The sequence below is a fragment of the Sminthopsis crassicaudata genome, chromosome 2, assembly GCF_048593235.1.
Source record: "Sminthopsis crassicaudata isolate SCR6 chromosome 2, ASM4859323v1, whole genome shotgun sequence".
NCBI lineage: Eukaryota > Metazoa > Chordata > Mammalia > Dasyuromorphia > Dasyuridae > Sminthopsis > Sminthopsis crassicaudata.
The window spans coordinates 607,075,908-607,101,088 of NC_133618.1; the positions used below are offsets into that span (position 1 = coordinate 607,075,908).

Sequence of the window (25,181 nt, forward strand, 5' to 3'; positions counted from 1 at the left end):
TAGAGAAGGAAGAGGTTAGTAGAGAGTTGAGACTCAATACTAAGTCTTTTGACTTCAAATCTAGCATATTTTTTATTAAACCCCACAACCTAGGAGAAAGTTCTAATGGGACTCAGATTCAGCAGTCACTCTTTTCTGCATTTCCATAATTTAAATTTTTAATAATTTTTTTTCTTTTATGTAATATTTTATTTTTCCAATTATACATAAAGACAATTTTAAAATATTTAAAAAATAACATTTTGCGTTACAAATTTTTCCCTTCTTCCCATTCTTTCTTCTTAAGTTGGTAAGCAATTTCATGTTTTATGATATATGCATGTATATATATATGTGTGTACTCATTCATGTAAATACACATTTTTGTATTAGTTGTGTTGTTCCACAATTTAAAGGTAACAGTTCTATCTCTCTGCCTTAGAGTAATTTTGTATATAAATTTAAGAAAAGTGCCGTCCTTCATGAAATACAAGAGAGATAAGCATCTCTTCACTTAGTTTTGAGGATTTGGGGTGAAAAGTAGAGAAACCATTGAGAAATAATTAAGGAATGATTATATACACATACTTCCTATGGGAAATGCAATTCTATAAGAATAAGTCATACCTTTGCACAGACAAAGCCAATGCAACCAATATCAGGAAGAAAGCAGAAAGCAGAAAACAATTTCTGTAACTAGTGTTTTTGATAAATTTAGGCCTCATTTCTAAAATAGAGAATTGAATCAAATTTATAAGAATATAAATCATTCTTAATCAGAGGTCATCTAGTCAAATGGCCCCATTTTACAGAAGAGGAACCAGAAGACCAGAGGGAGGGTGCATCTTGTCTCTCCAAGTCACAAATATGGTGTTCATATTCACAACCTCCAGTTCCTGATCTAAAACTCTCTTCACTATACATTGTTGACCAGCAACTTCTCTTGGATCCTCTTTCTGTTCTGGGTTTTTCTGATATAACCTTCTCTTGGTACTCCTTCTACCTGTCTAATGTCTCCTTGACATTAAAAAATTAACATTTTAACATATAATTTATTTTTAACATTAAAAAAATTTTGAGTTCCAGATTCTTTCCCTTCTACCTCTCCCCCATCCATTAAAAGGCAAGCAATATATTATCCATTATATACATAAAGTTATACAAATCACATTTCCATAGTAGCGATATTGCAAAAAAAAAGCAAGAAAATAAATTAAGAAAATTATACTTCAATTTGCATTCAGAATTCATCAGAGAGAACTTTCTGGAGGTGATAGCATTTTTTCAATATTTTTCAATATTCCTTTGTAATTGTCTTGGATCATTGTATTGATCAGAGCAATCATGTCTTTCACAGTTGATTCTCATTGCAACATTGCTGTTACTGTGCACAATGATTTCCTAGTTCTCCTCAACTCACTTTGCATTAGTTCATATAGGTCTTGCCATGTTTTTTCCTGAAATCTTTCCCTCATCATTTCATATAGTACAGTAGTACTCCATCATGATCATGTACCACAACTTGTTCAATTATTCTTCAATTGGTGGAGCATCCATTCAATTTCCATTTCTTTTCCATTGCAAAAAGTGTTACTATAAATATTTTTATAAGTCCTTTCCCTTTTTCTTTGATATCTTTGAGATATAGAAATAGAAGTAGTATTGCTGGGTCAATGCATCTATAGCTTTTACAATCCTTTGGGTCTAGTTGCAAATTGTTTTCCATAGTTTTCCAGTTCACTATTCTACCAACAACTCATTAACATGCCTGTCTTCTCTCATCCCTTCCAGTTTTTATCAATTCTGATAGGTCTGAAGTGGCCCTCAGAGTTATTTTAATTTGCCTTTTACTAGTCTAATACTGCTATAATGATTTAGGGCATTCTTTTCCTATGATTATAGATAGCTTTGATTTCTTCTTTGGCAAATTTCCTATTTATATCCTTTAATTATCATCAATTGGGGAATGGCCCTTATTTTTATAAAACTGACTCAGTTCTATACTCAGAAAAACTTGTTTTATATATATATATATATATATATACACATATATATTGCTGCATTGTCTATGGTACTTTTAAGCCAAATATAATTTCTCTGAGTACCTCTTTTATTGATCTTTTTTTTGGGGGGGGTTGCTTTGTCTGTGATCAAAATCACTGCTCCTGCCTTTTTTTAAACTTCAATTGAAGTATATTAGATTCTGCTCCAGTCCTTTATTTTAACTCTGTAGGTGTCTGTTTCAAGTGTGTCTCTTTTAAACAACATATTGTTTGATTCTAGTTTCTGATCCATTCTTCCATCTGCTTCCATTTTATGGGCGAGTTCATCCCATTCAAATTCATGATTATGATTGTTAACTATGTATTTATCTCTATCCCAATTTATTAATGTGCTTCTTCCCATATACCAAACAATCACCAGTGAGAATTCTATCAAAGAAAAATCAGAGCCCAGTTATAACCTTAGCAGATAAATTTTAGAGAACTGTCTGAGGTTCAGAGGGAGCCTTACCCATGATTACACAGCTGTTTAAGGTGGAGTCAAGTCAAAATACTCTCCACTATACCATATTGTCTTTCTTTGTGGCATCAAAAGGCCAGCAGCACTCAAGATATCATTAGAAAATGTGAGAACAAAACTGAAAATAATATCATGCTATCTATCCTCCAATGTTTCAGTGCATATTAATCTAGAATTCTGTGCACAGATCTTGAGAAAGTAGATAGAGTACTAGACCTGAAGACAGGAACATTTATGTTCAAATTCTACTTTATGCATTTATTAGCTGTTTGGCAAATCACTTAACCTCTGTAAGCTTCAGTTTCCCCATAATATAAAATGGAGCTATTAAGAACACCTATCTCACAGGGTTGTTGTGTTGATAAAGTATTTGTAAAATGCTTTATAAACCTTAAGACACTATATGAAATAGCTATTATTTTTATACTGAAGGTCCAAATCTGGCAGTTGAAATGATAGGAAGGATGCTGAAAAGGAACATGGGAGGCCAGATGAAAAAGGGATGAGGAGTCTTCCTTTTGGAAAGATGAAGACACAGGGGAAGTATAATCAAGTCTAGAAAACTGCAAAGGGAGTGGTTAAGATGAATATGGACTTGTTTATCAGACCTTGAAACACTAGAATGAGGAAGTTTACCTCCTGCAGTTTGAAATAGGGAAATGTGGAACAAATTAAAGGAAGCATGATTTTACATAATGGGTAGTAAAACTCATGGAAATTATTGCCTTAGGGAAGTGGTGCTGGTTGAAAGGGATTATGCATTTAAAGCAGAAGGTACTGGAGCCCATCCTGTCGAATCTCCTTTTTTTATGCCCAAAGACCTAAGGCTTGCCTTGGGTCAGATGGCCGGTCTGTATTAGAGGCAGCCTTGGAACCCAGGATATCTGGACTTGGGAACAGTTCTTTCTCCATTGAATCATAGACAGCAGCTCTAGAATTAGTTACTAATGGATATACAGAGGCAAGGTAAGGAAGGAGATGGGGTAATGGTCAATGGACCAAAAATTTGCCCTAGTGTAGTCATTCTTACCACTTAATATTCATAGAATATCTGGGTTCTTCTTTTAGCACTTTGGGTTTTTTTTTTCTGTAAAATGATAATAATAAATCCTGTTCTACCTACCTTGCCAAGTTGTGGAACATTAAAGAAGGGAATACATATGGAAGTTCTTTTTAAGTATAAGTACTCATGCATATTGTCATGTAAAGCTTGCCTAGTGTTTTGTGGAGAATCAATTTCTTGGTGATTTAAATCCTTTGATTTTAACAAAAATTACAGATATAATTTCTCTTTTAGTACACTTGGGTTTGGCTTTGTATTAAAACTACAGTCAGCTCAATAGTCAAGTACTGAGTGGTTGACATAGCAGAATAGAATCAGCAGAACAAGCATCTTTCATGCACCCATTCTGGGGTCTAAGAGTTTATAATGGGATTGAGGAGGTATTAAAAGTGTTTCATTTGTTCAGATTATTTACTCAGGAGTCTGAACTGGCTCCAATGGACATATAATGGCTTAATTGTCTTCCTTAAAAAGGAATATTGCCCATCAATAATCCATAACACCTTTGGCAGAGCTTCTCTGAAATACAGCCCAACCAGCTAAGTGCCAATTTGGAGATCATTGTCAACAATGTTGCCAGGCACTGGGCTCATTCAAAGCTTATTGACATGGATGGAGTAGGTTTGAACACTGAACTGCTTTGAAGTTTTTAGTTATTGAATAGTCCTGCTACATTTTTTGGTAAACAACTTATTCCTCTGTTTCTTTTTTTTTTTTAAACATTACAAAGAAAACATCTGGTTTATACTTGTCAAGCTTTGTTTTTAAAAATAAAGGAAAATTGAGGTAGCTAGATAGTGCAGTGGATAGAGCATGGCCAGGTGTCAGAAACTTAATACTTACTAGCTGTATGGCCCTAGGCAAGTCAGTTAACCCAAATTGCCTCTCAAAAAACAAACAAAAATAAAGGTAAATTCTTGGGATGGATGCAGTCATGGATGAAATGTACTTTAATTACATGGGTAATTTTTGTTTGCTTGCTTGCTTTTATACTTAACATTTGCAACCAAAAGTCTCCAAGTTCTTTGCATTGGTATCCCTTAGATCACTGAAATGTCAGGGATATAGGTCTTTTGTGTCACATAATGGGCCACAGCCTGACCAGAGTTTTCTCAAGTGCCTCACTGTAGCATGACCATGGTTACCACCATGGTCACCTTGTGGTTATGAAGGCCAGGTCAGGAGGTCTGGCAGGAAGTCCTGCCAAGGACAATGACGGACTGTCTGCTGTTGAAGGAGTCAGAACTGGCTCCAAAGGACATATAATGGCCTAATTGTCTTCTCTAAAAAGGAGTATTGCCCATCAATAATCCACGACAACTTTGGCAGAGCCTCTCTGAAATACAGCCCAGCTAGCTAAGTGCCAATTTGGAGATCACTAGCAATAGACTGATCACCAGCCGATGAATTTTTATTTATGGTCACATTTTTTAAATATTTGAAGAAATTGGTTATATTGTTGTTGTTCAGACTTTTTTTTTTCCAGTCATATCCAACTCTCTCTCTCTCTCTTTTTTTTTTTTTTTTTTCTTCTAAGGCAATTGGGGTTAAGTGACTTGCCCAGGGTCATACAGCTAGGAAGTATTAAGTATCTGAAACCAGATTTGAATTCAGGTCCTCCTAACTTCAGGGCTGGTGCTCTATCCACTGAGTCACCTAGCTGTCTCAATGTCCAATTCTCTATGACACCTTTTGGGAGTTTTCTTGATAAAGTTACTGAAGTAGTTTACTATTTCCTTCTCCAGCTGTTACAGATAAGGAAACTGAAGCAAACAGGATTAAGTGACACAGCTAGTATGTATCTGAAGCTGGATTTGAACTTGGATATTCTAGATTCCAGGCCTGGTATTCTATCCACTGCATAACCAATGGGCTAAAGAGATGATGTAATATTTATCATTTGTTTTTGGGCAATTAGGGTTAGCAATTAGATTTTTTTTTTCCTGCAGTTAAAATATCTCTCGTTCCTTCAACTATTCTTTATGTGACCTACTTACATGACTCTTCACTACCCTTTTCTGGATTTCCTCCAGTTTGTGATTGCTGTGCAAAATATATGATGCCTAGAACTGAAGATTATCCTATAATTGTGGTTTGACTATAAATCAAATCTCATTTCTAAAAGACTGATCTTTTGAAGGTCAATTGTAATCTTCCTTGACCTGGATGTTTTATTAATGAAGCTCAAAATGGTTTTGATTTTATAGTATCTATATCTGAGTTGTTATATTGAGTTTTTGGTCAACTTAAAGCCCCCAGGTCTTGTTTCATATAACACTATTATCAAAATAAAACTCTTCCTGTTTTGTATTTGCATAATTAGCTTTTGAAGCCTAAGTAAATCAATTAATCAATAAATGTTTATTTATTTATATAGCACTTACTATCTACCATTCAGTGTGGTAAGTGACAGGGAAACAAAAAGAAGCAAAAGGCAACATTTTCTACCCTCAAAGAGCTTATAACAATGGGGAAGACAACATGCAAATACATGCAAACAAGTTACATTCAGGATGACAGGAAATAATGAACAGAGGAAATGCACTAGAATTAAAAGGGGTTGGGAAAAACTTCCTACAGAAGATGTGATTTTTAGTTGGAACTTAAAGGATGCCAAAGAATTCCAGGTATGAGCCCAGGGCTGAAAGATGGAGAGTTTGATTCAGGTAACAGCCAGGAGGCCAGTGCCCCTGGACTGAAGTTAGATGGTGTAAGAAGGCTGGAAAGACAGGAGGCTACAAGTGCAAAACTTTGTATTTCTCCCTAGGAAATTTCAACTTGGTTTTGACCTAGCATATATTCCAGTCTGCATTTTGAATAGTTTTGAATTCTAATTTGGTCCCTGTTATACAGACTGTTTCCTCCTGGTGTCATGTCATCTGTATATGGATCTGTAACTTCATCCAAATTATTGAGAAAATCACTGAGTAGGACAAAAAAAAATCATCATGTGGTATACATGAGTATATGCAAACATCGCTGTGTACGTGTGGAAAATGCTACCTTCTCTCCAAATTGTTTCAAATACTTTTTTTAGGCTAGGAGAACAGTTTCATCTTCTCTAAAAGGAACCAGTATTAAACAAACAAAAAAAAAGACACTTGAGTCTGTTTGCTATAGATAGGCAGAAAAAGAAGAGCTTTGGCATAAAAAAGAAATCAGAAAGTCTTCTGGTAATATATAAAGCAATCTCCAAAAAAATGATAACTTTTTCTTTTTTGGTGAATTGAACCCCCAAGAGAGCTAAGCCAGTAGATGAGGGAATCCTATGGAAATGATATGATATGTCCTATGAATGTGACATATCTAGATTTTTAACAAAGTTTTTATTAAAATATTTTATATTGTGGTTGTAGAGAAGATGGAAAGAAATGGATCAGAGGATAATAAAATCATATGATTCAGAAGGATTGGACAGCCAGACTCAAGAGAAAAATGTTAATGGTGTTATTATGGAAGGAGATGTCAAGCAGAGTCCATCAGGGACTTGTGCTTGGTCCAGAAAGCCAAGAATGTTTAACAGTCTTACCAGTGACTTGGGTACAGGGAATCACATTTTCAGGTGACTCAAACTTGGAAGATATGTCTACTGTGTTATATATCAGAAACAAAGAAGATAACATCCTTAGATAACAGGGTCAGGATCCAAAATCCTAATCAGGATTTATTAAGCTGAATCTAATAAGATAAAATGGGGCAGCTGGATGGAGAATAGAGAATGCTGGGCCTAGAATCAGGAAGACTCGTTGTCATGAGTTCAAATGTAGCTTCAGACACTTATCAGTTGTGTGACCCTAGTTGTGTTCCTTTCTGGAGCCCACAGATTAAGAAAGACATTGATAAATTGAAGGGATATCCAGAGCAGGACAGATTAATGAAGGCTCTTGATTCTGTGTCTTATGAGAATGGAAGTTACAAAGAGGCCAGCTTAGCCTGGATGTGATGGAAAACTGGAGGGCAGCTGGTAATCCAGAGGCTAGAACAGCTCAAATCAAGCCTCAGAGACTTAACAGTTGTGTAATCTGGGCAAGTCACTTAACCCCTGTTTGCTTCAGTTTGCTAGCATGTAAAACCTCAACTTCTGACTCTATTTCCTCATCCGTAAAATGTGAAAAATATATCCTGGAGTTGCTGTAAGAATAAAATGAGATAATAATTGTAAAGGGTTTAGCACAGGATGTGGCCCAGAATAAGTGCTATATAAATGTGAATTATAACTTTTATTATTAATATCATTATGATTAACAAGAAAAACTTTTTAAAAATGGAATGGGCTACTTTGAGAAATGTTGGGTTCTCCTATGGAGGTCTTTAAGCAGAAGTTGCCCACCCAAATGTTTGGCCATTATTAAAATCAATGATTGTATGATCCAATGTTAAGGAAAAGTTTCTTTTTCATATATGGGTTGGATGTGAAGCTGAGATCTTTTCCAACTTTCATATTCTGTGATTCTGAGAACTTTTTTGAGCTTTCTCTTTTCCTTTCATTACAAGTATGTGATATTAATTGGTAAAACACTAAATACAAGCTTCACTATTATAAAATCAAAACAGTAAGCAATTCTCCAAAAAGATTTTAAGACAAAAAACTAGCCACCAAGAGTACAAAAATTACACAACAACATAAAGCATAAAAATGTAAACTTTCAAATTAAACAGTCAAAAAGGTCTGTAATCTCATATCTCTATACTGCTACTATTGTCTTCTACTTCTAAATCTGTCCATCTAAGAAACTGCTTTCTTTTTGCTTTGGGAACATTTTTAAAAAAGAAGGCAGTGACAAATTCTTATATAAAGGGATAAAACTTTTATAAGGAAGATAAATCACCTTCACTAGATAGATTTTTATAAAGCTGGATTTTGTTTTCCAAGTTTTATAATTATAATCTGATTTCTTGAAGTGACAAGTACTTATATTACAAAAATAAATGTATAATCAGGGTTCTCACATGAAGTGGAAGGTTATAATTTAAGACTTTGATCTTTGTGATTCTTCCATTAACTGAGTAAACAACAGCTCATTGGTGGATCTAGAGAGTTCTTAATTAAAAGCAGTGAGCCTGGGTTTGCCTTTGGGTGTTCTTTAACTATAATAGATGCCTTCTTTCTGTCAGGGACAGAAGGTGATTCACGGTGCCCTGTTTGGAATGATGCTGGACTCCTCCCTTTCCATCACTCTTCGTATTAGGTACCAAGCCCAGTCAAACCCACCTCCACACCAGCTTTGGTGCATCTTCCCCATCAAGTTTTCTACTTCTAGTCAATCTTCCCAAAGATGGGAAATTGAGCTCTGCACACACACACACACACACACACACACACACACACACACACACACATTTATATGCACACATACACATACATGTACACATGCATACATATATTGCAATGCAAACAAGAACATGTACTTGCATCCACATATAGGAATGTGCAAACATGAAATGTGTTTGTATTAACATATATATGCAAATATACACTCATTTGTATTTACATATACCAGTAGATATATACATGTATACACACATACTTAAAGACATTCATGTGGAGAGAGGTTTGGGTCATTTGACAAAGGTGATCCAGCACGGAAAGCCGTGCAAGGGTTGACTTACATACCTCCAGATCTGGGTAGGTCTGACACAGACAGGGGGCAGTCTCACCTGATCTCCCCCACACAGGTAAGCTGAGTGTCTGGGCCTAGGCCGGGGAGCTGGTCTGTGGCTGACCGTGTCATGGTTTCTGATCCAGGGTGGGAGATCATCTTGTCCAACGTTCTCATCTTGCAGGGCAATCTGGAACCCACAAGGGTGAGTCTACTTGCCCTCCCACCATTGGTCTGGTGTTTGGCAAAAGCAGGACTCAAACCCCAGACCTTGGACTTCCAGGCAAGTCCTCTGTTCACTAGACCAAACTGCCTGTGCCTTTACCCATGATTCCTCCTCACAAACTCTGCCTGCTTAACAGACTGATGTATTTGCTGTTTTCGATATATGTCAGCCTTTCTCCAGTCTTTCTGGGGCCTTTGCACAGGCTCTCCACCACCTTTCTACCCCTTCCTATCTCTTCCTCACATGTACCTCTTGGAATTACCACCTCCTCTGAAAGTGTCCTCCCTCTTCTTGTTTATATTTTGCTTACACAAAATATATATGAAAGGCAATTTAGGACAGTAGATATGAGAGCTCATCTCAAACTCAATGAAACCAGGATTTAAGGCCCAGGGAAACCTATTGGCTCCCATGGCTCAGTCATTTTTCAATTCAGTTTGATTCTTCATGACCCAATTTGGAGTTTTCTTGGCAGAGATACTGCAGCAGTTTGCCATTTCCACCTAGCTGCCCAACTGCTTTTCATAATCTTGTACAAATAACTCGACTCTAAGACTAGAAATTACCATTCTCAAAGATTTCACCTTCTACATGATGAATATGGAAATATGTTTAATATGTTGTACACATATATCCTGTACACAGATTGATTGCTGTCTTGGAGAGGAAAGAGTAATGGGAGGAGGCGGGGGAGAGAGGGGAAAAATGGAAATCAAAATATTATAAAGGTAAATGTTGAGAACTAATAAAGGTATTTTAAAGAAATAATAATCCCTCTCCCCCCAAAATCTCACATTCTAACAAGGAAGACAAGAAGGACATATAAGTGTACACAGAGTATAAAGAGAAAAGAGAAAAACTATGCATTGGTTAACTACAAAGTTCTCAATGAGGAAGAGCAACAGCAATTGGGGGAATCAGGAAAGATTTCACATAGAAAGTGGTGTTTGAGCTGTGTCTTGAAGGAAAGAGAAGGGTTTTGTGAGGCAGAGATGAGGAGAATATATGCCACTTGGACGATCGGTACAAAGGCATGGAGGTGGGAGATGGGAGATGGAGCATTGTGTTATGATGATCGGGGAGGATAATCAAAAGTTGAGGGAGCAGGATCAGTGAGATTGCAAACATGGGTTGGAACCAGGATGTGAAGAGCTTTAACAACCAAAGTTTATATTTTATCATCAAAGCAATTGAGAAATTCTAAAGTTGTTGAATGGGAAGGAGATTGCCCGATCTACACTGGGGGAAAAATCACTTTGGCAGGACTCTGGAGGCTGGGGAAAGAGGAGGCAAGGAGGCCCTTAGGAGACCATAGTATCTCATCTTCAAATTAGGAAACACCTGGAAAATACCTTGTAAATCTCAAACTACTATATGTAAACAATTATTATTTGCTCATTCAAGGCTGTGAATTTAGTCCCAGGGCTGGTGATACTTTAGCATGGGGAAAGAGAATGCACCTGTGGTTTCCCTGGTACAAATGATTTCCAGGTGAAGAATAGCCTCCTGCCCAAGCAGATTAACACCTGCTCAGCAACTTACAAGTTTCAGAGTTGTCTGGGATGCTTAGAGGTCAAAAGACTTGCCCAATATCACACAGTCAATCTGGGTCAGCAGTGGAAGTTGAATCCAGGCCTTTCTGCCTTCAGGTTTGCTTGCTCTACACCCCTTAATGTTAATGTTATGTAACTGTGTGCACAGACACCTTCATTCTGGGAAATGACCTATTTTTACTTAGGACCCACAGATTACTGGCTCACTTGACTTTCATAACCTCATTCTTTGAAAGTGTAAATTAAGACACTGATGAAGTGCAGGGATGTTCTGATTCATCCTCAGGGGGAAATTCCAAATCTCACCAAAGAGGTGAGATTTTTCTTCTTTAAACTGTAACAAGAACTATTTTTTCAATCAATTTTTGTGGTTGTCAAATCATTTCAGTCAAGTTCAACTCTTTGTGACCCCCTTTGGGATTTTCTTGGTGGAGATACTGGAGTGGTTTGCTGTTTCCTTCTCCAGCTCATTTTACAGATGAGGAAACTGAGGCAAACAGTGACTTGCCCGGGGTCACATAGCTAGTGTTTGAGGGTGACTCCAGGCTCAGTGTTCTATGCATTGCCACCTCACTGCCTTATTGACCAATTAATAAACTTTTGTTAAGAATTTATAGAATAATTTATGACCAGCTAGGAGGTGCAGTAGAGTGCCAGGCCTAGAGTCAGAAAGGTCTGAGTTCGAATCTAACTTTAGATACTTACTAGCTGTGTGACTCTGGCTAGATCACTTAACTCTGCTTCAGTTTCCTCATCTGTAAAATCAGCTGGAGAAGGAAACAGAAAACCACTCCAGTATCTCTGCCAAGAAAACCCCAAAGGGGGTCACAAAGAGTTGAACTTGACTGAAATGACTTGACAACCACAAAAATTGATGATCAAATTAACCATCAGTTGACAACATAGAGTGATTTAGATACCAGAGGACCTGAATCAGAGTCCCATCAGTGCTCCTTGTCATCCGTTTGACCTGTGACAGGTCACTCAACTTCTCTTAAAATAGAGATACTGACACTATTGAGTGGGTTAACCAAATCCACTCAATCCTGCCTATCTATTAGGGATGTTCCATGCATGTTCCATGCCTATCTATTAGGGATGTTCCATGCAAATCATGTATGCAAAGTACTCTGCCAGCCTGGGAGCATTGTGGGAATATCCGCTACTATCATTAGTTGGTTTGGTTTGAAGAATTGAAGACACATGAATGACCACATTGTGTTGTGACTTTTCATCTTACAGAGTTTAAACATCTTCCAGAACCTCAATAAGCGCCAGTTTGAAACCGTTATTCATCTATTTGAAGTGGCAATAATAGCAACTGACCTGGCTTTATATTTCAAGTAAGTCTCTAGGACTCTCCAAGTTTACCTACACATCTTTCTGAGACTAAGACATGTTTTTCAGTTTAAAGTTTCTATCTTCCCTGAGATATTTGTAGAGCTGTTGTTTACAAAGTCATTATTCTGAAGCAAACAGACCTGTTTATTTTCCTCCTGACTTCTCTGTAAAGTATTTCTTTCTGCTTTAGACAGCCTTAAATTGTCACCAAAATCTGCCCTTTGGAGCTGTCAGACCTAATCTCTTTTCTACTGGACAAATCTTTACATAATTAAAGACAATTTTCATTTGCATTTAATCCTGGTAAAATATAATATCCTTTAAAAGAGGTTTTAACTAATAAACAAAGGTATAAAAATCCAGCTTGGCCTTGAGTACCCAAAATAGGGTTTCCTATTTTCTGAATATTCTATCCTCAAAAAGAAAGAACAGGTCCAACTTCTCAATATTAACGCCCCCCCCCAAAAAAAGATCCTTTTTCTTTTTTGTACCTTTTGCTAAAATAATGGACATTTAACCCAGGGTTCATAAACTTGTTCTTTGAAAATTTTGATAACTATATTTTAGTATAGTTAGTTTTCTTGGTAATTCTGTTTATTCTGTTTTATGCCTTTAAAAATATTATTGTAAGGAGTTCCTAGGCTTCAGCAGATTCCCAAAGTTGTCCATGATCCCAAAAGGTTAAGAACCCTGCATCTAAACCCTCACCAGAAGAGGCAAAATAAGTGTGTAAGTGGGGCAATGGAAATAAAGCTAAACTAGAACAGATTGAGAGCACTAAACTATTACACAAGATTGCATTTTGAGAACAATAAATGAAACTTTTCATTAAATAGGAATTAGCTTAATCTCCTTCAATCCACTAAGAGAATGATTTAATGTGGTAAATATTTCAAAATCCCAACATAGGACAGGGTGATACCAAATAACTCTTGACTCTTTGATTAGTTTACTGATCCCTTCCTAAGCCAAACCAGATTTAAAAAAAAGATTTTCTAGGCTCTTCCCTTAGTGCCTATTACATTTAACACCTAACTAAATGAAAGGAATTGGCTAGGAACACCCTCCGTGGTGACTAGCCAGTGGAAATCTTTAATTCACTTCGGTTTAGGTAGGCTTTTTTTTTTTTTTTTAGGAGCAGCTTAGTAGACCAATAGGTTACATGGAAAAATCACTTTACACATTGGTACACATAGGATACAATGAACTAATAATAAGACCATTCATTCAACAAACACTTATTTAGTGCCTACTGTGAACAGAACACCATGAACACCTAGAACATCTTCTAGGGAAGATTAAAAAGTTTCATAAGATACTGATCTTGCCTTGTGAAGTTTTTCAACCTAACAGGAAAATAAGACATAAATATAAACATTCATTACAATATATAACATAACAATAGGAGAGCTACAACAAAGAGGTGTGGAATTTTATGGGAATATTAATTGCAATGACATTTTGAATCCTGATATTTTGCTCTAAATTGATGTGGTACGTTTTCCTACTTTCCTACCCCTATAATGCTACCCTGCTCATGTCACAAATCTCCAACCACTCCTCATCTTTCAACTTTCCTATTTTATCTCCCTCTTAGATCCCTTTTCCTTTTGGGAGCTCCTAAGGATTTGAAACCCTCCCCAGCCATGGATATGCCAGTGCTAAGGTTACATGTAAGGCAGCTAGGTGATATGATGGATAAAGTTCTAGAATCAGGAAGACCTGAGTTCAAATCCAAACTGGCACTCACTAGCTGTGTGACTCTGGGAAAGTCATTTAACATTTATTTGTCTTAGTTTCCTCAGCTCTGAAATGGAGATAATAATTGCACCTTCCTTCCAGGACTGTGGTAACAATCAAACAAGATAATAATTTAAAGTGCTTAGTAGAAGGCTTAACACATACTAAACACAATATAAATGGTATTATTTGTTATTATTATTTTATGTGTGTGTGTTACTGTGAAGAATGATGCTCAAAAATACAAAGTAATTCTTCCTGTTTGTCTCAGTTATCACACCTAAATGTTTGTGTCTTTTGTAGGAAAAGAACCATGTTTCAGAAGATTATTGACACTTGTGAAAAAATGGAAACTGAAGAGGAGGTCATTAAGTATATATCCATTGACCCAACCAAAAAAGAGGTTATCATGTAGGTGGTTGTCCTTTAATTCCAAACTGTTATATACAAATCTATATTTTCCATGGCTTTGCTTAGGCCTCCTTTGCTTTGTTCACAAGGGCAATGATGATGACAGGGTGTGACCTCTCTGCTATAACCAAGCCTTGGGAGATCCAAAGCCAGGTGAGTCTATCTCTCCCTCTTGTCACATCATCTTTTCTGTGACATTCAGTTAAAGCTCAAGCCTCATCTAAAGGGATCTGACCATTCCAAACCATTTTAATGCCATTTGTCTTTTATGGGGACTATACTATAGAGATAATTTCCCTTTACCTGGCTGTTTGTCTCTTCAGTTAGGAGAAAGAGGAGGGAAACAAATAAGATATAGTTTGAAAGAAGACATACACACACATACACACTCACACACACACACACACACACGTTTTTCCTATCATACATATTTTTCCCTATCGTGCCTCAATGAATGCAAAATGTGAAAGAACATTGAGATGGTTTCAAGCACCAAGGAGACAACTGGTCATCAGGTCAGATCCTAGCCAAGACAAATAGGAGGGGAGGTTAGTTTCCCTGGGTAACCTAGATAACAATCATAAAAGCTTATCTGAAAGCATTACCAATGATGGAACAGATTATCAAAATGTATTTGAAATTCATTCAGGGAATTTCAGAGTTGTTTGGGAGGAGCAGTTTCATTGGGCCAAGAATAGGCAGAGATGGAAAGCAGTACCTTCCTCCATGGTGCTTCTCAGAATCAGAGCCAAAATAGATCTCTGAGATCGTCCAGGTCCAAGTCCTCAATCTACAAAACAAGAAAACAAAAGTCCAAGATCACTTACTATTTTAGTAACTTATTAAGTCAAGAACTCTGGTCTCCTGATTTCCAGGAGGCCTTTTTCTTTTCCATTGCATCTCTAATGATGATGGTGATGATGATGAATGCTGGTATTGCTCCTGATGAATGCTGATAATGACGATGAATGATGATGATGACGATGATGAATGAAAAGACATTTATTGAACATTCAGTTTGGCATTCAAAGCCTTTCATATACAGCCTGCTCCTACATTTTCAGTCTTCTTACATTTTACTGTCCAACATAGTATTTTTCAATCCAGTGACACTGGCCTCCTTGGCTGTTCCATGAATGAGACACTCCATCTCTCAACTCTGAGTATTCTCTTTAGCTGCCCCCTATCCTCAGAATACTCTCCTTCTTCAATTCTACCTGTCCCAATTAAAATTCCATTTTTTACAGGAAGGCTTTCCCAACCCCTCTTAATTCTAGTGGCTTCTCTCTATTAATTATTTCCTATTTATCTTGCATATAGCTTACTTGTACACACACACACACACACACACACACACACACACACACACAGACACATATTGCTTATCTTCTCCATTAAATTGTATACTCCTTGAGGGCAATGCAGACTGTCTTTTTCCTCTTTTTATATCCTAGACATTTAGTTTGGTGCCTGGCACATGGTAGGTGCTTAATAAATGTTTATTGATTGATTGATTAAGCAGTTATTATATCCCAAGAACTGTATTATCACTTGGGATACAAATAAAAAATTTGAGATAATTTTTTCTATTAAGGAGTTCATACTTTAATTGGGAAAGATACCATATAAAAGGAAGTTCCCCAGCAGGGTATTCAGTAAAACCTGGAGGCTTTCTGTCTCATGTAAAGGAATAGAATTGGTGATTTCCATCTAATCCAAGCCTTGTGAATGCTCAAACAGCCCAGCTGGGCTCTGAGGTCAGGGAGAGGGAAGGACGGAAGTCTGTTCTTGGTATGGGAGTAGGTCTTCACTTTTATACAACATGAGCTCATTTGGTCATCACAAGATCCCTGTGAGGTAAGTACTATCACTATTATGTCTGCTTTGCTGATAAGGAAAGTCTAAATGCCCAGTCACTCATCGAGTAAGTGTCAAGGGACATGTGAATGAAAGTTTCCAGATTTCATTATAAGGACTTTCTCCATTATTCCACACTGTCTGTCAAGTACGCTTTCAAGTATAAAAAGGTGCTGAGTCTGTGACAAAGAATATAGAACTCTCAGAATAATAATGCTATCATGGAGAAAACCCAGGCAAAAGGCAGGTCTGGAGATATCTGGGTTCAAATATAGATGTAATGGGGAGATTGTCTAATGAGGGACCAGTCTTGGGAGCATCCCAAGAGATCCACATGGATAGATGGTCTGCTTCTGGAAGTGTGTAATGTAAAGGTATATATTTAGGTGCAGAGTTGTTGAGGACTTTAATGGATGAGATGTATAGAATTTTAAAAGTAGCAAACTCAACAAAGGGGATCAGCATAGACAGGGAACAAACCAGACTGGAATAGACTGGGAGAGAAGGAAAGGTCATTGCATAGAATGACACTACTATGTAGTACAGTGAATAGCGTTCCAAGCCTGAGTTCAAATTCAGACTCAGACACTTATTAGTTGGGTTACTTTGGGCACTTAACCCTGTTTGCCTCAGTTTCTTCATCTATAAAATGAGCTGGAGAGGAAATGGCAAACCACTCCAGTGTCTTTGATAAGAAAACTCCAAATAAGTTCATAGAGCTGGACACTACTGAAACTAATGAACAACAACAATTGTTAGGAAGTTTTCTCTTATGTTAAGCTTAAATTTGTCTCTTTACAACCTGGATCTGTGTTCTGGAGTAAGCAGAACAAATCTAATCCTCCCTTACATGATAGGTCTTCAGAAAATTGAACATATTCTAGCTATCATGTCTTTTCTCTGAATTTTCTCTTAAAAAATAAATAAACAAAAAGCTCTCCACTTCCTTCAGTTGATACTGGACTTGAGACTCTTCCCCATCCTACTTGCTCTACTCTGAACATTCTTGAATTTATCAATATGCTCCTTAAATCATGGGTCTCAGAATAGAAGGCAGTACTCAACATGGGGTCTCACCAGGGCAGAGGATTGGGGAACTAGCACTTCCTTATTCCTGGAATTGGACCTCTCTTAGTGTGGTTAAAGATCACGTTTGTATTTTTGACCACCATGTCACATTCATGTCATCCTGATATTGAGCTTGCAGTCTACTACATTTAGCCAGTAGCAGGTCCACCCAATGTATTACCATTTCCTCATATTTCTCTATATTTTCTAATGATGATGCTGAGAACTTGTATCTATATAGTGATTACTATGCACCAGATACTTTTTAATTATTATCGTTTAATCTTCACAACACTGGGAGGTATCCCATTTTATGGATGAGGAAACTGAGACAAACAGAAGTTAAATGACTTTTCCAGGGTCACTAAACTAGTAAGCATCTAAGTTTTCTGGATTCTAGACCCATAGTTCTATATACTATATTGAATAGCTACCCCTACTTCTTTGTTCTTTGTTGTTAGTCAGCTGTTCCACTCTCTGTGACACCATTTTGGGGTTTTCTTGGCAAAAATACTGAGGTGGTTTGCCATTCCTTTCTCTAGTTCTCTTTATAGATGAGAAAACTGAGGTAAACAGGGGAAGTAGCTTGTGCGGGTTCACACAACTACTACATGATTGACATTGGATTTGAACTTTCCTACAAAGATAATTTAAGATACTCTGGCAAATGCTTTGTTAAAATCCTGGTAAACTATATTTAAAGCATTCTTTCAATCTGAGCGTTTAGTAACCTTGTCAAAAAAAAAAAAAAAAGGAAATGAGGTTAGCCTGGTCATTTTTTGTAATCACTACTTCCTTTTCTAGCTGTTCATTATTTTTTAAATGATCTTTCTAAAATGTTCTCAGTCAGTAGAGTCAAATTCACTAGTCTATAATTGGCCAACTCCATTCTCTCCTCTTTTTTTTGGAAAGTGAGACATTTGTTCTTCCACAGTTCTGTGTCCCTACTCTTGTTTTCTATGATCTTTTAGATATTAAAATCAAAGGGGTACTTCCTTCAGTGTCCTAAGTAATAGTTCATCTCAGCCACTTCACTTGAATTCATTAAGGATAAAAAGAGTCTCTTTTTTTTTGGAGAGGGATGTGGTTCTCTCAGAACATCCATCATCTCTGCTTTGGGCTTTCCTGTGTTTTAGGGCACAAGATGTTTTCTTCTTGTCTTTTTAAAAAATTTATGCCTCGGAGTATGTATGTGTGTGTGGGAGTGTCTCAGAAATATGATGGTTGAAGGGACTAAGAAGGGAGGTAGACCCACCTTTCTAGCCAAGATGATATCAAAGGCTTGTTACTACATAGCTTGATGGTGTGGAAATAGCACTGGACTTGGAGTCAGAAGTTTCAATTCTGTCTCAGAAACAACCTCTGGCTCAATTTCCTCATCTCAAAATGGAATTGTCAGAATGAAATGAAGTAAAATGTGTGAAGTGCTCTGCAAACCTTATATACATTAAAAAACTATATTTGCACAGATATGTTTATCTAAACAATCACATAGAACCCTGGTGGCAAGGAGTTCCAGAGCTGGGTAGTATTCTATGTTCCATTTGTGGGAACTCATCTATGATGGACATGACTATTAAGTAATACTTATGGTTGTTATTGGGTTAAGTTAGGGATATTTAATTTATATGTGATATGATAAAATATATATATATATATATATTTAATTCTAAATAAATATGGGTATATAATCCTATAGTGAGAGGATTATAAAATTTAGCACCTAAATTTTAATTTGACAGGTTGTTTCCCTCCCTTCCCCACCCTCACGCAGATTTTCTGAGAAATCTAGCCAAACTGATTCAAGGCACCCATCAGTCAACAATTTTTTAAGTGCTAATTATGTGCTAGGTACTATGCAGAGCACTGGGGATACAAAAAGAACCAAAAACAAGTTCTTGACTTCAAGGAGTTTACATTCTAATGGGGAGGGGGGAAAGCATATAAATAACAAGATAAACACCGACATCCAGATAGACACACTGATATAACATGTTAAAGTGAACACTTTAAATGAGGCATTTAATAACTATTTATCAAATTGTTATATCAAATCATTACAAATTACTGATAGGATGCAACTATAAATCAAGTGTCTTTCCTGTCCTCAAGATTATTTTCCTCATGAGTGGAAAAGAAATTACATTTATTCTGAGTAGTCTTGGAAGATAGAATGGGAATAAAATATAGAAGTTTCTTGGAGTCTCAAAAATCTGTGTTCAAGCTCTGCCTTTACTATTGATATTTTTTTGTTAATAATCAATTTTTGGTAAATAAACTCTTTCTTATTTGCAGGTAGCTCTCATGGTTGCAAATGAATTTTGGGAACAAGGAGACCTGGAGAGAACAGTATTGCAACAAAAACCAATTGTAAGAGGTTTGATATATTAACCAGCATTGATATTCTAAAAAAAAAAAAACCAAAATCAGTATGAAAGTCTTCACTAACATGCCTTATCTCAGTATAGTGGAGAGCTTGGGCACTCCAAAACTGCCAGCAAAGCATCATCTCTGCTGGATCCTAGCTAGCTGAAGGATGAGAACCACTTTGGTGATGGACAGTATGTCTGTCTAGTTCCGTCTGAGTTCAGACAGGCACATCCTCAGACTGGCCACAACATCACAGAGAGATGAGCTTTTTAGCCACATCAGTTCCCAGAGACCTTCTAGCTAAGGAACAGAGGAGGTGGGTAGAAAAGGGAACTCCACAATGAATCACAGATAAAGTATTACAGCATCAGGTTCTTCAAAATACGGTTATAATAACAGTCTCTTTGTGGATGAAAAAATCAGAAATAGCAAATATGGGGATTTCTTCCTTTCTAGCCTATGATGGACAGAGAAAAAGGAGATGAACTACCCAAGCTCCAAGTTGGTTTCATCGATTTTGTGTGTACTTTTGTATACAAGGTAAGAAAGCCTGATTTGATTCTTTTATTCAGATTATCATTGTTGGAAAGGTAATTTTTTCATGCAAGGCTTCAGCTAAAATGAAGAGAGAGTTCAAAGGTACACCCAGGAAGACATTACTTGAGCACCGAATGCCCTTGGCTATTTTTGACAAGTGTCTTATTTTTGAGAGAGCTTCTAAGATTATTCAGAATCAGATGGTGGCACAGTGGATAAAGCACTGGTTCTGGATTCTAGAAGAACTGAGTTCAAATGCAGTCTCATATCTTTACTTTCTGTATGAACCTGGGAGAGGACTTAACTTGTGTTTACCTCAATTTCATCATTTATAATATGGAGATAATATTAGCACCTATTCCCGATATTGTTGGGAGGATAAATTGATATAATATTTGTAGGTCATAGTATAAACCTTAAGGTATATAGATGACAATAACTAATACTAGCTATTCTATCTTAATCCATTATCTTGTTGTTGTCCTTCATTTATGAAGAGAATCAAAAAAAAATCTATTATCTAGAGGGAGAGTGAACAGATACAATATTTAACCTGTTGACAATTTGTTGCTGTTGTTAAGTTGTTTCAGTTATGTCCAGCCCTCTGTGACTCCATTTGGGGTTTTCTTGGAAAAGACACTGGAGTAGTTTACCATTTTCTTCTCCAATTTATTTTACATTTGAGGAAACAATAGAATGAAATAATCTGGCCTCAGATTTGAATTGACTCCAGGCCCAGTACTCTATCCACTAAGTCACCTAGATGCCCAGTTGACAATTCAATTAGCCTTCTATTACCATGTTTAAAGAAAAAAAGAGCAGTTTTCTTTTTATAGACTATATCAAACATCTTAGTGCAGTTTTAAGCAACAATAAGATTTAGATTGCACTAATACTTTTAGAACACTGTGTTTTACATGCAAGTATTAATATCCTCTCCTTACAAATAAGGAAATTGGGACTCGAGCTTAAGAGACTATTCAGAGTCACCAAGATCTAAAGAAGTTAGGAATCTGAACCTAATTCTTGTTCATTCTATATATTATCCTACCTTTCTATAGAAAAGCAAATTTGCCATACCTCTCTCTGTCAGTACTGATAGGTCAACCCTGAGCTCTGGCTTATTAACTCTCAAGGGATACCTGTCATTCTAAAGCAAAACTAAACCTTCAGATTTGAATCATACAATTTCCCACTGACAATTATTTCTTTAGGAATTCTCCCGGTTTCACAAAGAAATTACACCAATGTTGAATGGTCTTCAAAACAACAGAGTAGAGTGGAAATCTAGAGCTGATGAATATGATGAAAAAATGAAGGTGATAGAAGAAGAAAAGAAAAAACAGGAAGAAGCCAACACAGCTCGAAAAGGTGAGACTTTCAAAAAAATTCATATGAAACTTCTCTTTTCTAATCACTAGAATAAACTACACCCAAAGCTTGGGTGAAGATTTAAGCTTAAAAAAAAGCTTTAAGTAAATAAAGCTTAATATTGCATCAGCTTTGGGGGGATAACCTATATTAAGCAAACAGGATTTGGTTTCTGGTGTGCTTATTCTGGACAAGATAAAAAGTAAAAAAGAAAAAAGAGAATTAGAGAGAAAAAGAGAAAAAGAGCAGAACAAAGAAAGATGAAAGAAGAAAGCAGAAAAAGAAGAAAAAAGGAAAAAAGAAGAAGAAAAGGAGGAGGAAGAGAAGGAAGAGGAGGAAAAAGAATGAGGAGGAAGAGGAAGAATGAGAAAGAGAAGAAGAAAAAAGAAAAAGAGAGGAAGAGGAATAGAAAGAAGAGGAGGAGGAAAGGAGAATGAGCAGGAGGAAGAGAGAGAGAAGAAAAAAAGGAAGGAAGGATGGGTGAAAGGAAGGAAGGAAAATATTTTATGATTCTGTGTGATTGGAAAGTTTTTGCCACGTTCTATTAGTACTAAGATATTTCTCCTACATTAGCTTATCATGGTGCCATCTTCTGCTTACTTGATCATAAATTCTTAACAGAAGAATCAATATATCAGATAACAAGTCCTCTAGCTATGAGGGAAATGAGTTTCCTTTTGTCATCCATGTCATATGACACCATGGAAAACGTGACAATCCTTGTTGCTTTATATTTAGGTTTACAAATTCAGCATTCAAGGCTGATGAAGATTTCTCAGTTTCAGAAAGAAGATATGGCCTATATTGAATAGTAATCAAAATAACTTTCTAGGACATTATTTAAAATTATTCTTCATGATAGCATTTAAAAAGTTTTAAGGGCAAAAACAGAAGTTTCCTTAGTGGTCCCTGGCTAAATGCTGTTAGAGATTTAGCAAAGACTAGCAAAAATAGAATTGAACCATCTATCAGAAGAAAAGTTGAAATTTCTTGTTCCTTTTCAGAAGTAATCTGTAATGACCAGTGGGTGAGGCAAAGGTCTTTTCTATCCATTCTTGTCTCCAAACTTTACCTTAATGAAAGGATTAAAAGCACTTTCTGGTCTAGAGTTTTTCCTTCAATTACTTCTTAGAAAATCCCTTCTCTTAAATCCTAGAAGTTTTTTTTGACAGATGTAGATCCCTAAAAGCTGTTGTCCCAATTCATGACTGCTGTGAAGATGAATCCTTTGCTATTAATGATTTTTAAAAGGGATAATACAGAATGGAAAGAGGAAAAAGACAGTTTACAATGGGTTATAAATATTCCATAGATCAATAAGGGCTGCGTATTTTAAAAGTTATGTTTCTATTTCATAAAAACATTTTCTGGAAATGACATGGAAAGGTAGTAAAAAAAATTATTCCTCAAACCATTGGTGGCAGCACTGAAATCATGTAAAAAAGTGGCTATTTAATTGATTCTGTGCTAAAGCTTTTTTTTTTTTTTTTTGTAAAGTAGTGATCTAAATTATTTATTAAGCAGAGGTCTGAGAATTGGACAAAGCCCAGATTGCAAATTTGTAAACCGTACAAAAACATTTTTAAAGAAAAATCCTTACATTTGTCTCTGGATGTCATAGAGAATCTAATCTGGTTAGGTATAAATCACCTTTATTAAAAGGCTGGCTTTGTGTGTCTTTTAATCAAATATCTAAAGAGAATGAAATTTTTTCTTAAGAATCATTTGTCAAAATTCTGCAGTACTATGGGAGTGGAGGAGTTTCTTGAATGTTTTTATATCACAGACTACCTTGACAGTTTGATGAAAACTATGGAACCACTTTCCAAATAATGATTTCAAAGGAATAAATTAAAATACATAGGTTTATAAAGGAAACCAATTATATTGAGATACACTTTGCTCTTTCTCTCTCTGTATAAATATATATATATATATATGCATATGCATATATATACACACAGATTCATATATATGGAAAGGGAAAGCAAGAGGAGAGAGAGGGAGAGAGAGGACAGAGAGAAAAGAGACAGAAACACAAACAGAGTGAGACAGAAACAGAGAGAGAGACAGAAATGGAGAGAGACTCATATTAAGAACTACAAAATCTGAAGGAGACAGAGTTTAAAAGCACCATAGAAAATTTCAAATTTGTTCGACTCTTGAATTTACAGATCCCCTTGCCCAATGAATCTGTATCTGGGAAGCCTTTCAGCAAGAGTAACATTTAATTTAATTCAATTTCTTCCATATTACCTTTTATTCTGCTCCATGTTTCTGGAGTCATGCCAACAGTTTCTTGAAAAAATGGAACTGGTATCTACTCTGGAACAATACCAGAAAAAGTCAATTATTTACTATCCAACATGGAAGTATTTTTAACAGAACTCTTAAACAATCAGAGCTAAATTTATTGGGTTTTTTAGATACATGGCTTAAAAGGACATTGTGGCACAATGTCTGTTGATCTTTAAATGCTTTGTAACAGAAGTTTGCAGATGCCTGGAAAATAAAAAGTTTCAATAAGGCACATAATTTCTGGTTTATGATCTAAGGCAGTGAGAAAAGGGGTGTGGTAGTAGAAGAAAGGGAGAATAAGACACAAAACACAAATAATTAACTATTAGAGACTTGAAAAACTTCATTGCTGGCTGTGGTCTGAGGTAAAAGGTTATTATGAACAAAGGGAATCATCAGGGGAAATTTTCATGGAAATGCATATGAAGTGGGCTTTAAGAGGTGGTTAGGAAGTCAGCAAGGAAGGAGGGGAAGAGAGGATATTTCAGGCAAAGAGCTTTTTAGTTTCTCTGTGTAAGAAAATAATATGAAATAAAATTAACAAGATTGAATAGCCCAAGCTTTCAAATATGAGAAGGTATCTCTTCTTTGCAGGAGTAGGGGACCCTAAGAGTGGGATGGTGCATATAACATCAGACTAGTTTGATATCTTGATTAGTTTTGAAGAACTTTTTTTTCTTTTTTCCATTAAAAAATCTGTACTAGAAGGGATATATCCCCTCTTCAGGAAGTATATGTAGTGAAAAAATAAATAAACACAAAAATTACTTTAAAAATATGGAGAGTAATTCCAAAACTATGTAAATATTTGAAAAAAATAGGTAAAGGAGTCCTGCCAAATTTTTTCCAGGACACAAATATGGTACTGACACCTAAACCAGGAACAGCCAAAATAAAGAAAATTACAGACCAATCTCCCTAATGAATATTGATACAAAAATTTTAAATAAAATATTAGCAAAGAGATTATAGCAACTTTTTAAAAGGATAATAAACTATGACCAAATGGGATTTATACCAGGAATGTAGAACTGGTTCAATATTCAAAAAATTATTATTATAATTGACCAAATCAATAACAAAACCAACAGAAATCATTTAATAATCTCAAAGATGCAGAAAAAACTTTTGACAAAATACAGCACCCATTCCTATTAAAAACACTATAGAGCATAGGAATAAAGGGAGCTTTCCTTAAAATAATAAAAAGTATCTACCTAAAGTCAACAGCAAGTATTATTTGT

At 36.0% G+C, this 25,181-nt stretch overlaps 1 protein-coding gene across 2 annotated transcripts in view; it reads left to right on the top strand.

Moving 5' to 3' along the window:
* The window catches only part of PDE6C (phosphodiesterase 6C), a 78,368-nt gene that overhangs the window by 40,431 nt on the left and 12,756 nt on the right, over positions 1–25,181 (top strand). For both annotated transcript variants that reach the window (XM_074295905.1, XM_074295904.1), the window contains exons 16-21: positions 12,187–12,287; positions 14,329–14,436; positions 14,526–14,589; positions 19,657–19,731; positions 20,188–20,271; positions 21,483–21,639. In XM_074295905.1, coding sequence (XP_074152006.1) covers positions 12,187–12,287; positions 14,329–14,436; positions 14,526–14,589; positions 19,657–19,731; positions 20,188–20,271; positions 21,483–21,639 — 589 coding nt within the window. The remainder of the gene's footprint in view (positions 1–12,186; positions 12,288–14,328; positions 14,437–14,525; positions 14,590–19,656; positions 19,732–20,187; positions 20,272–21,482; positions 21,640–25,181) is intronic.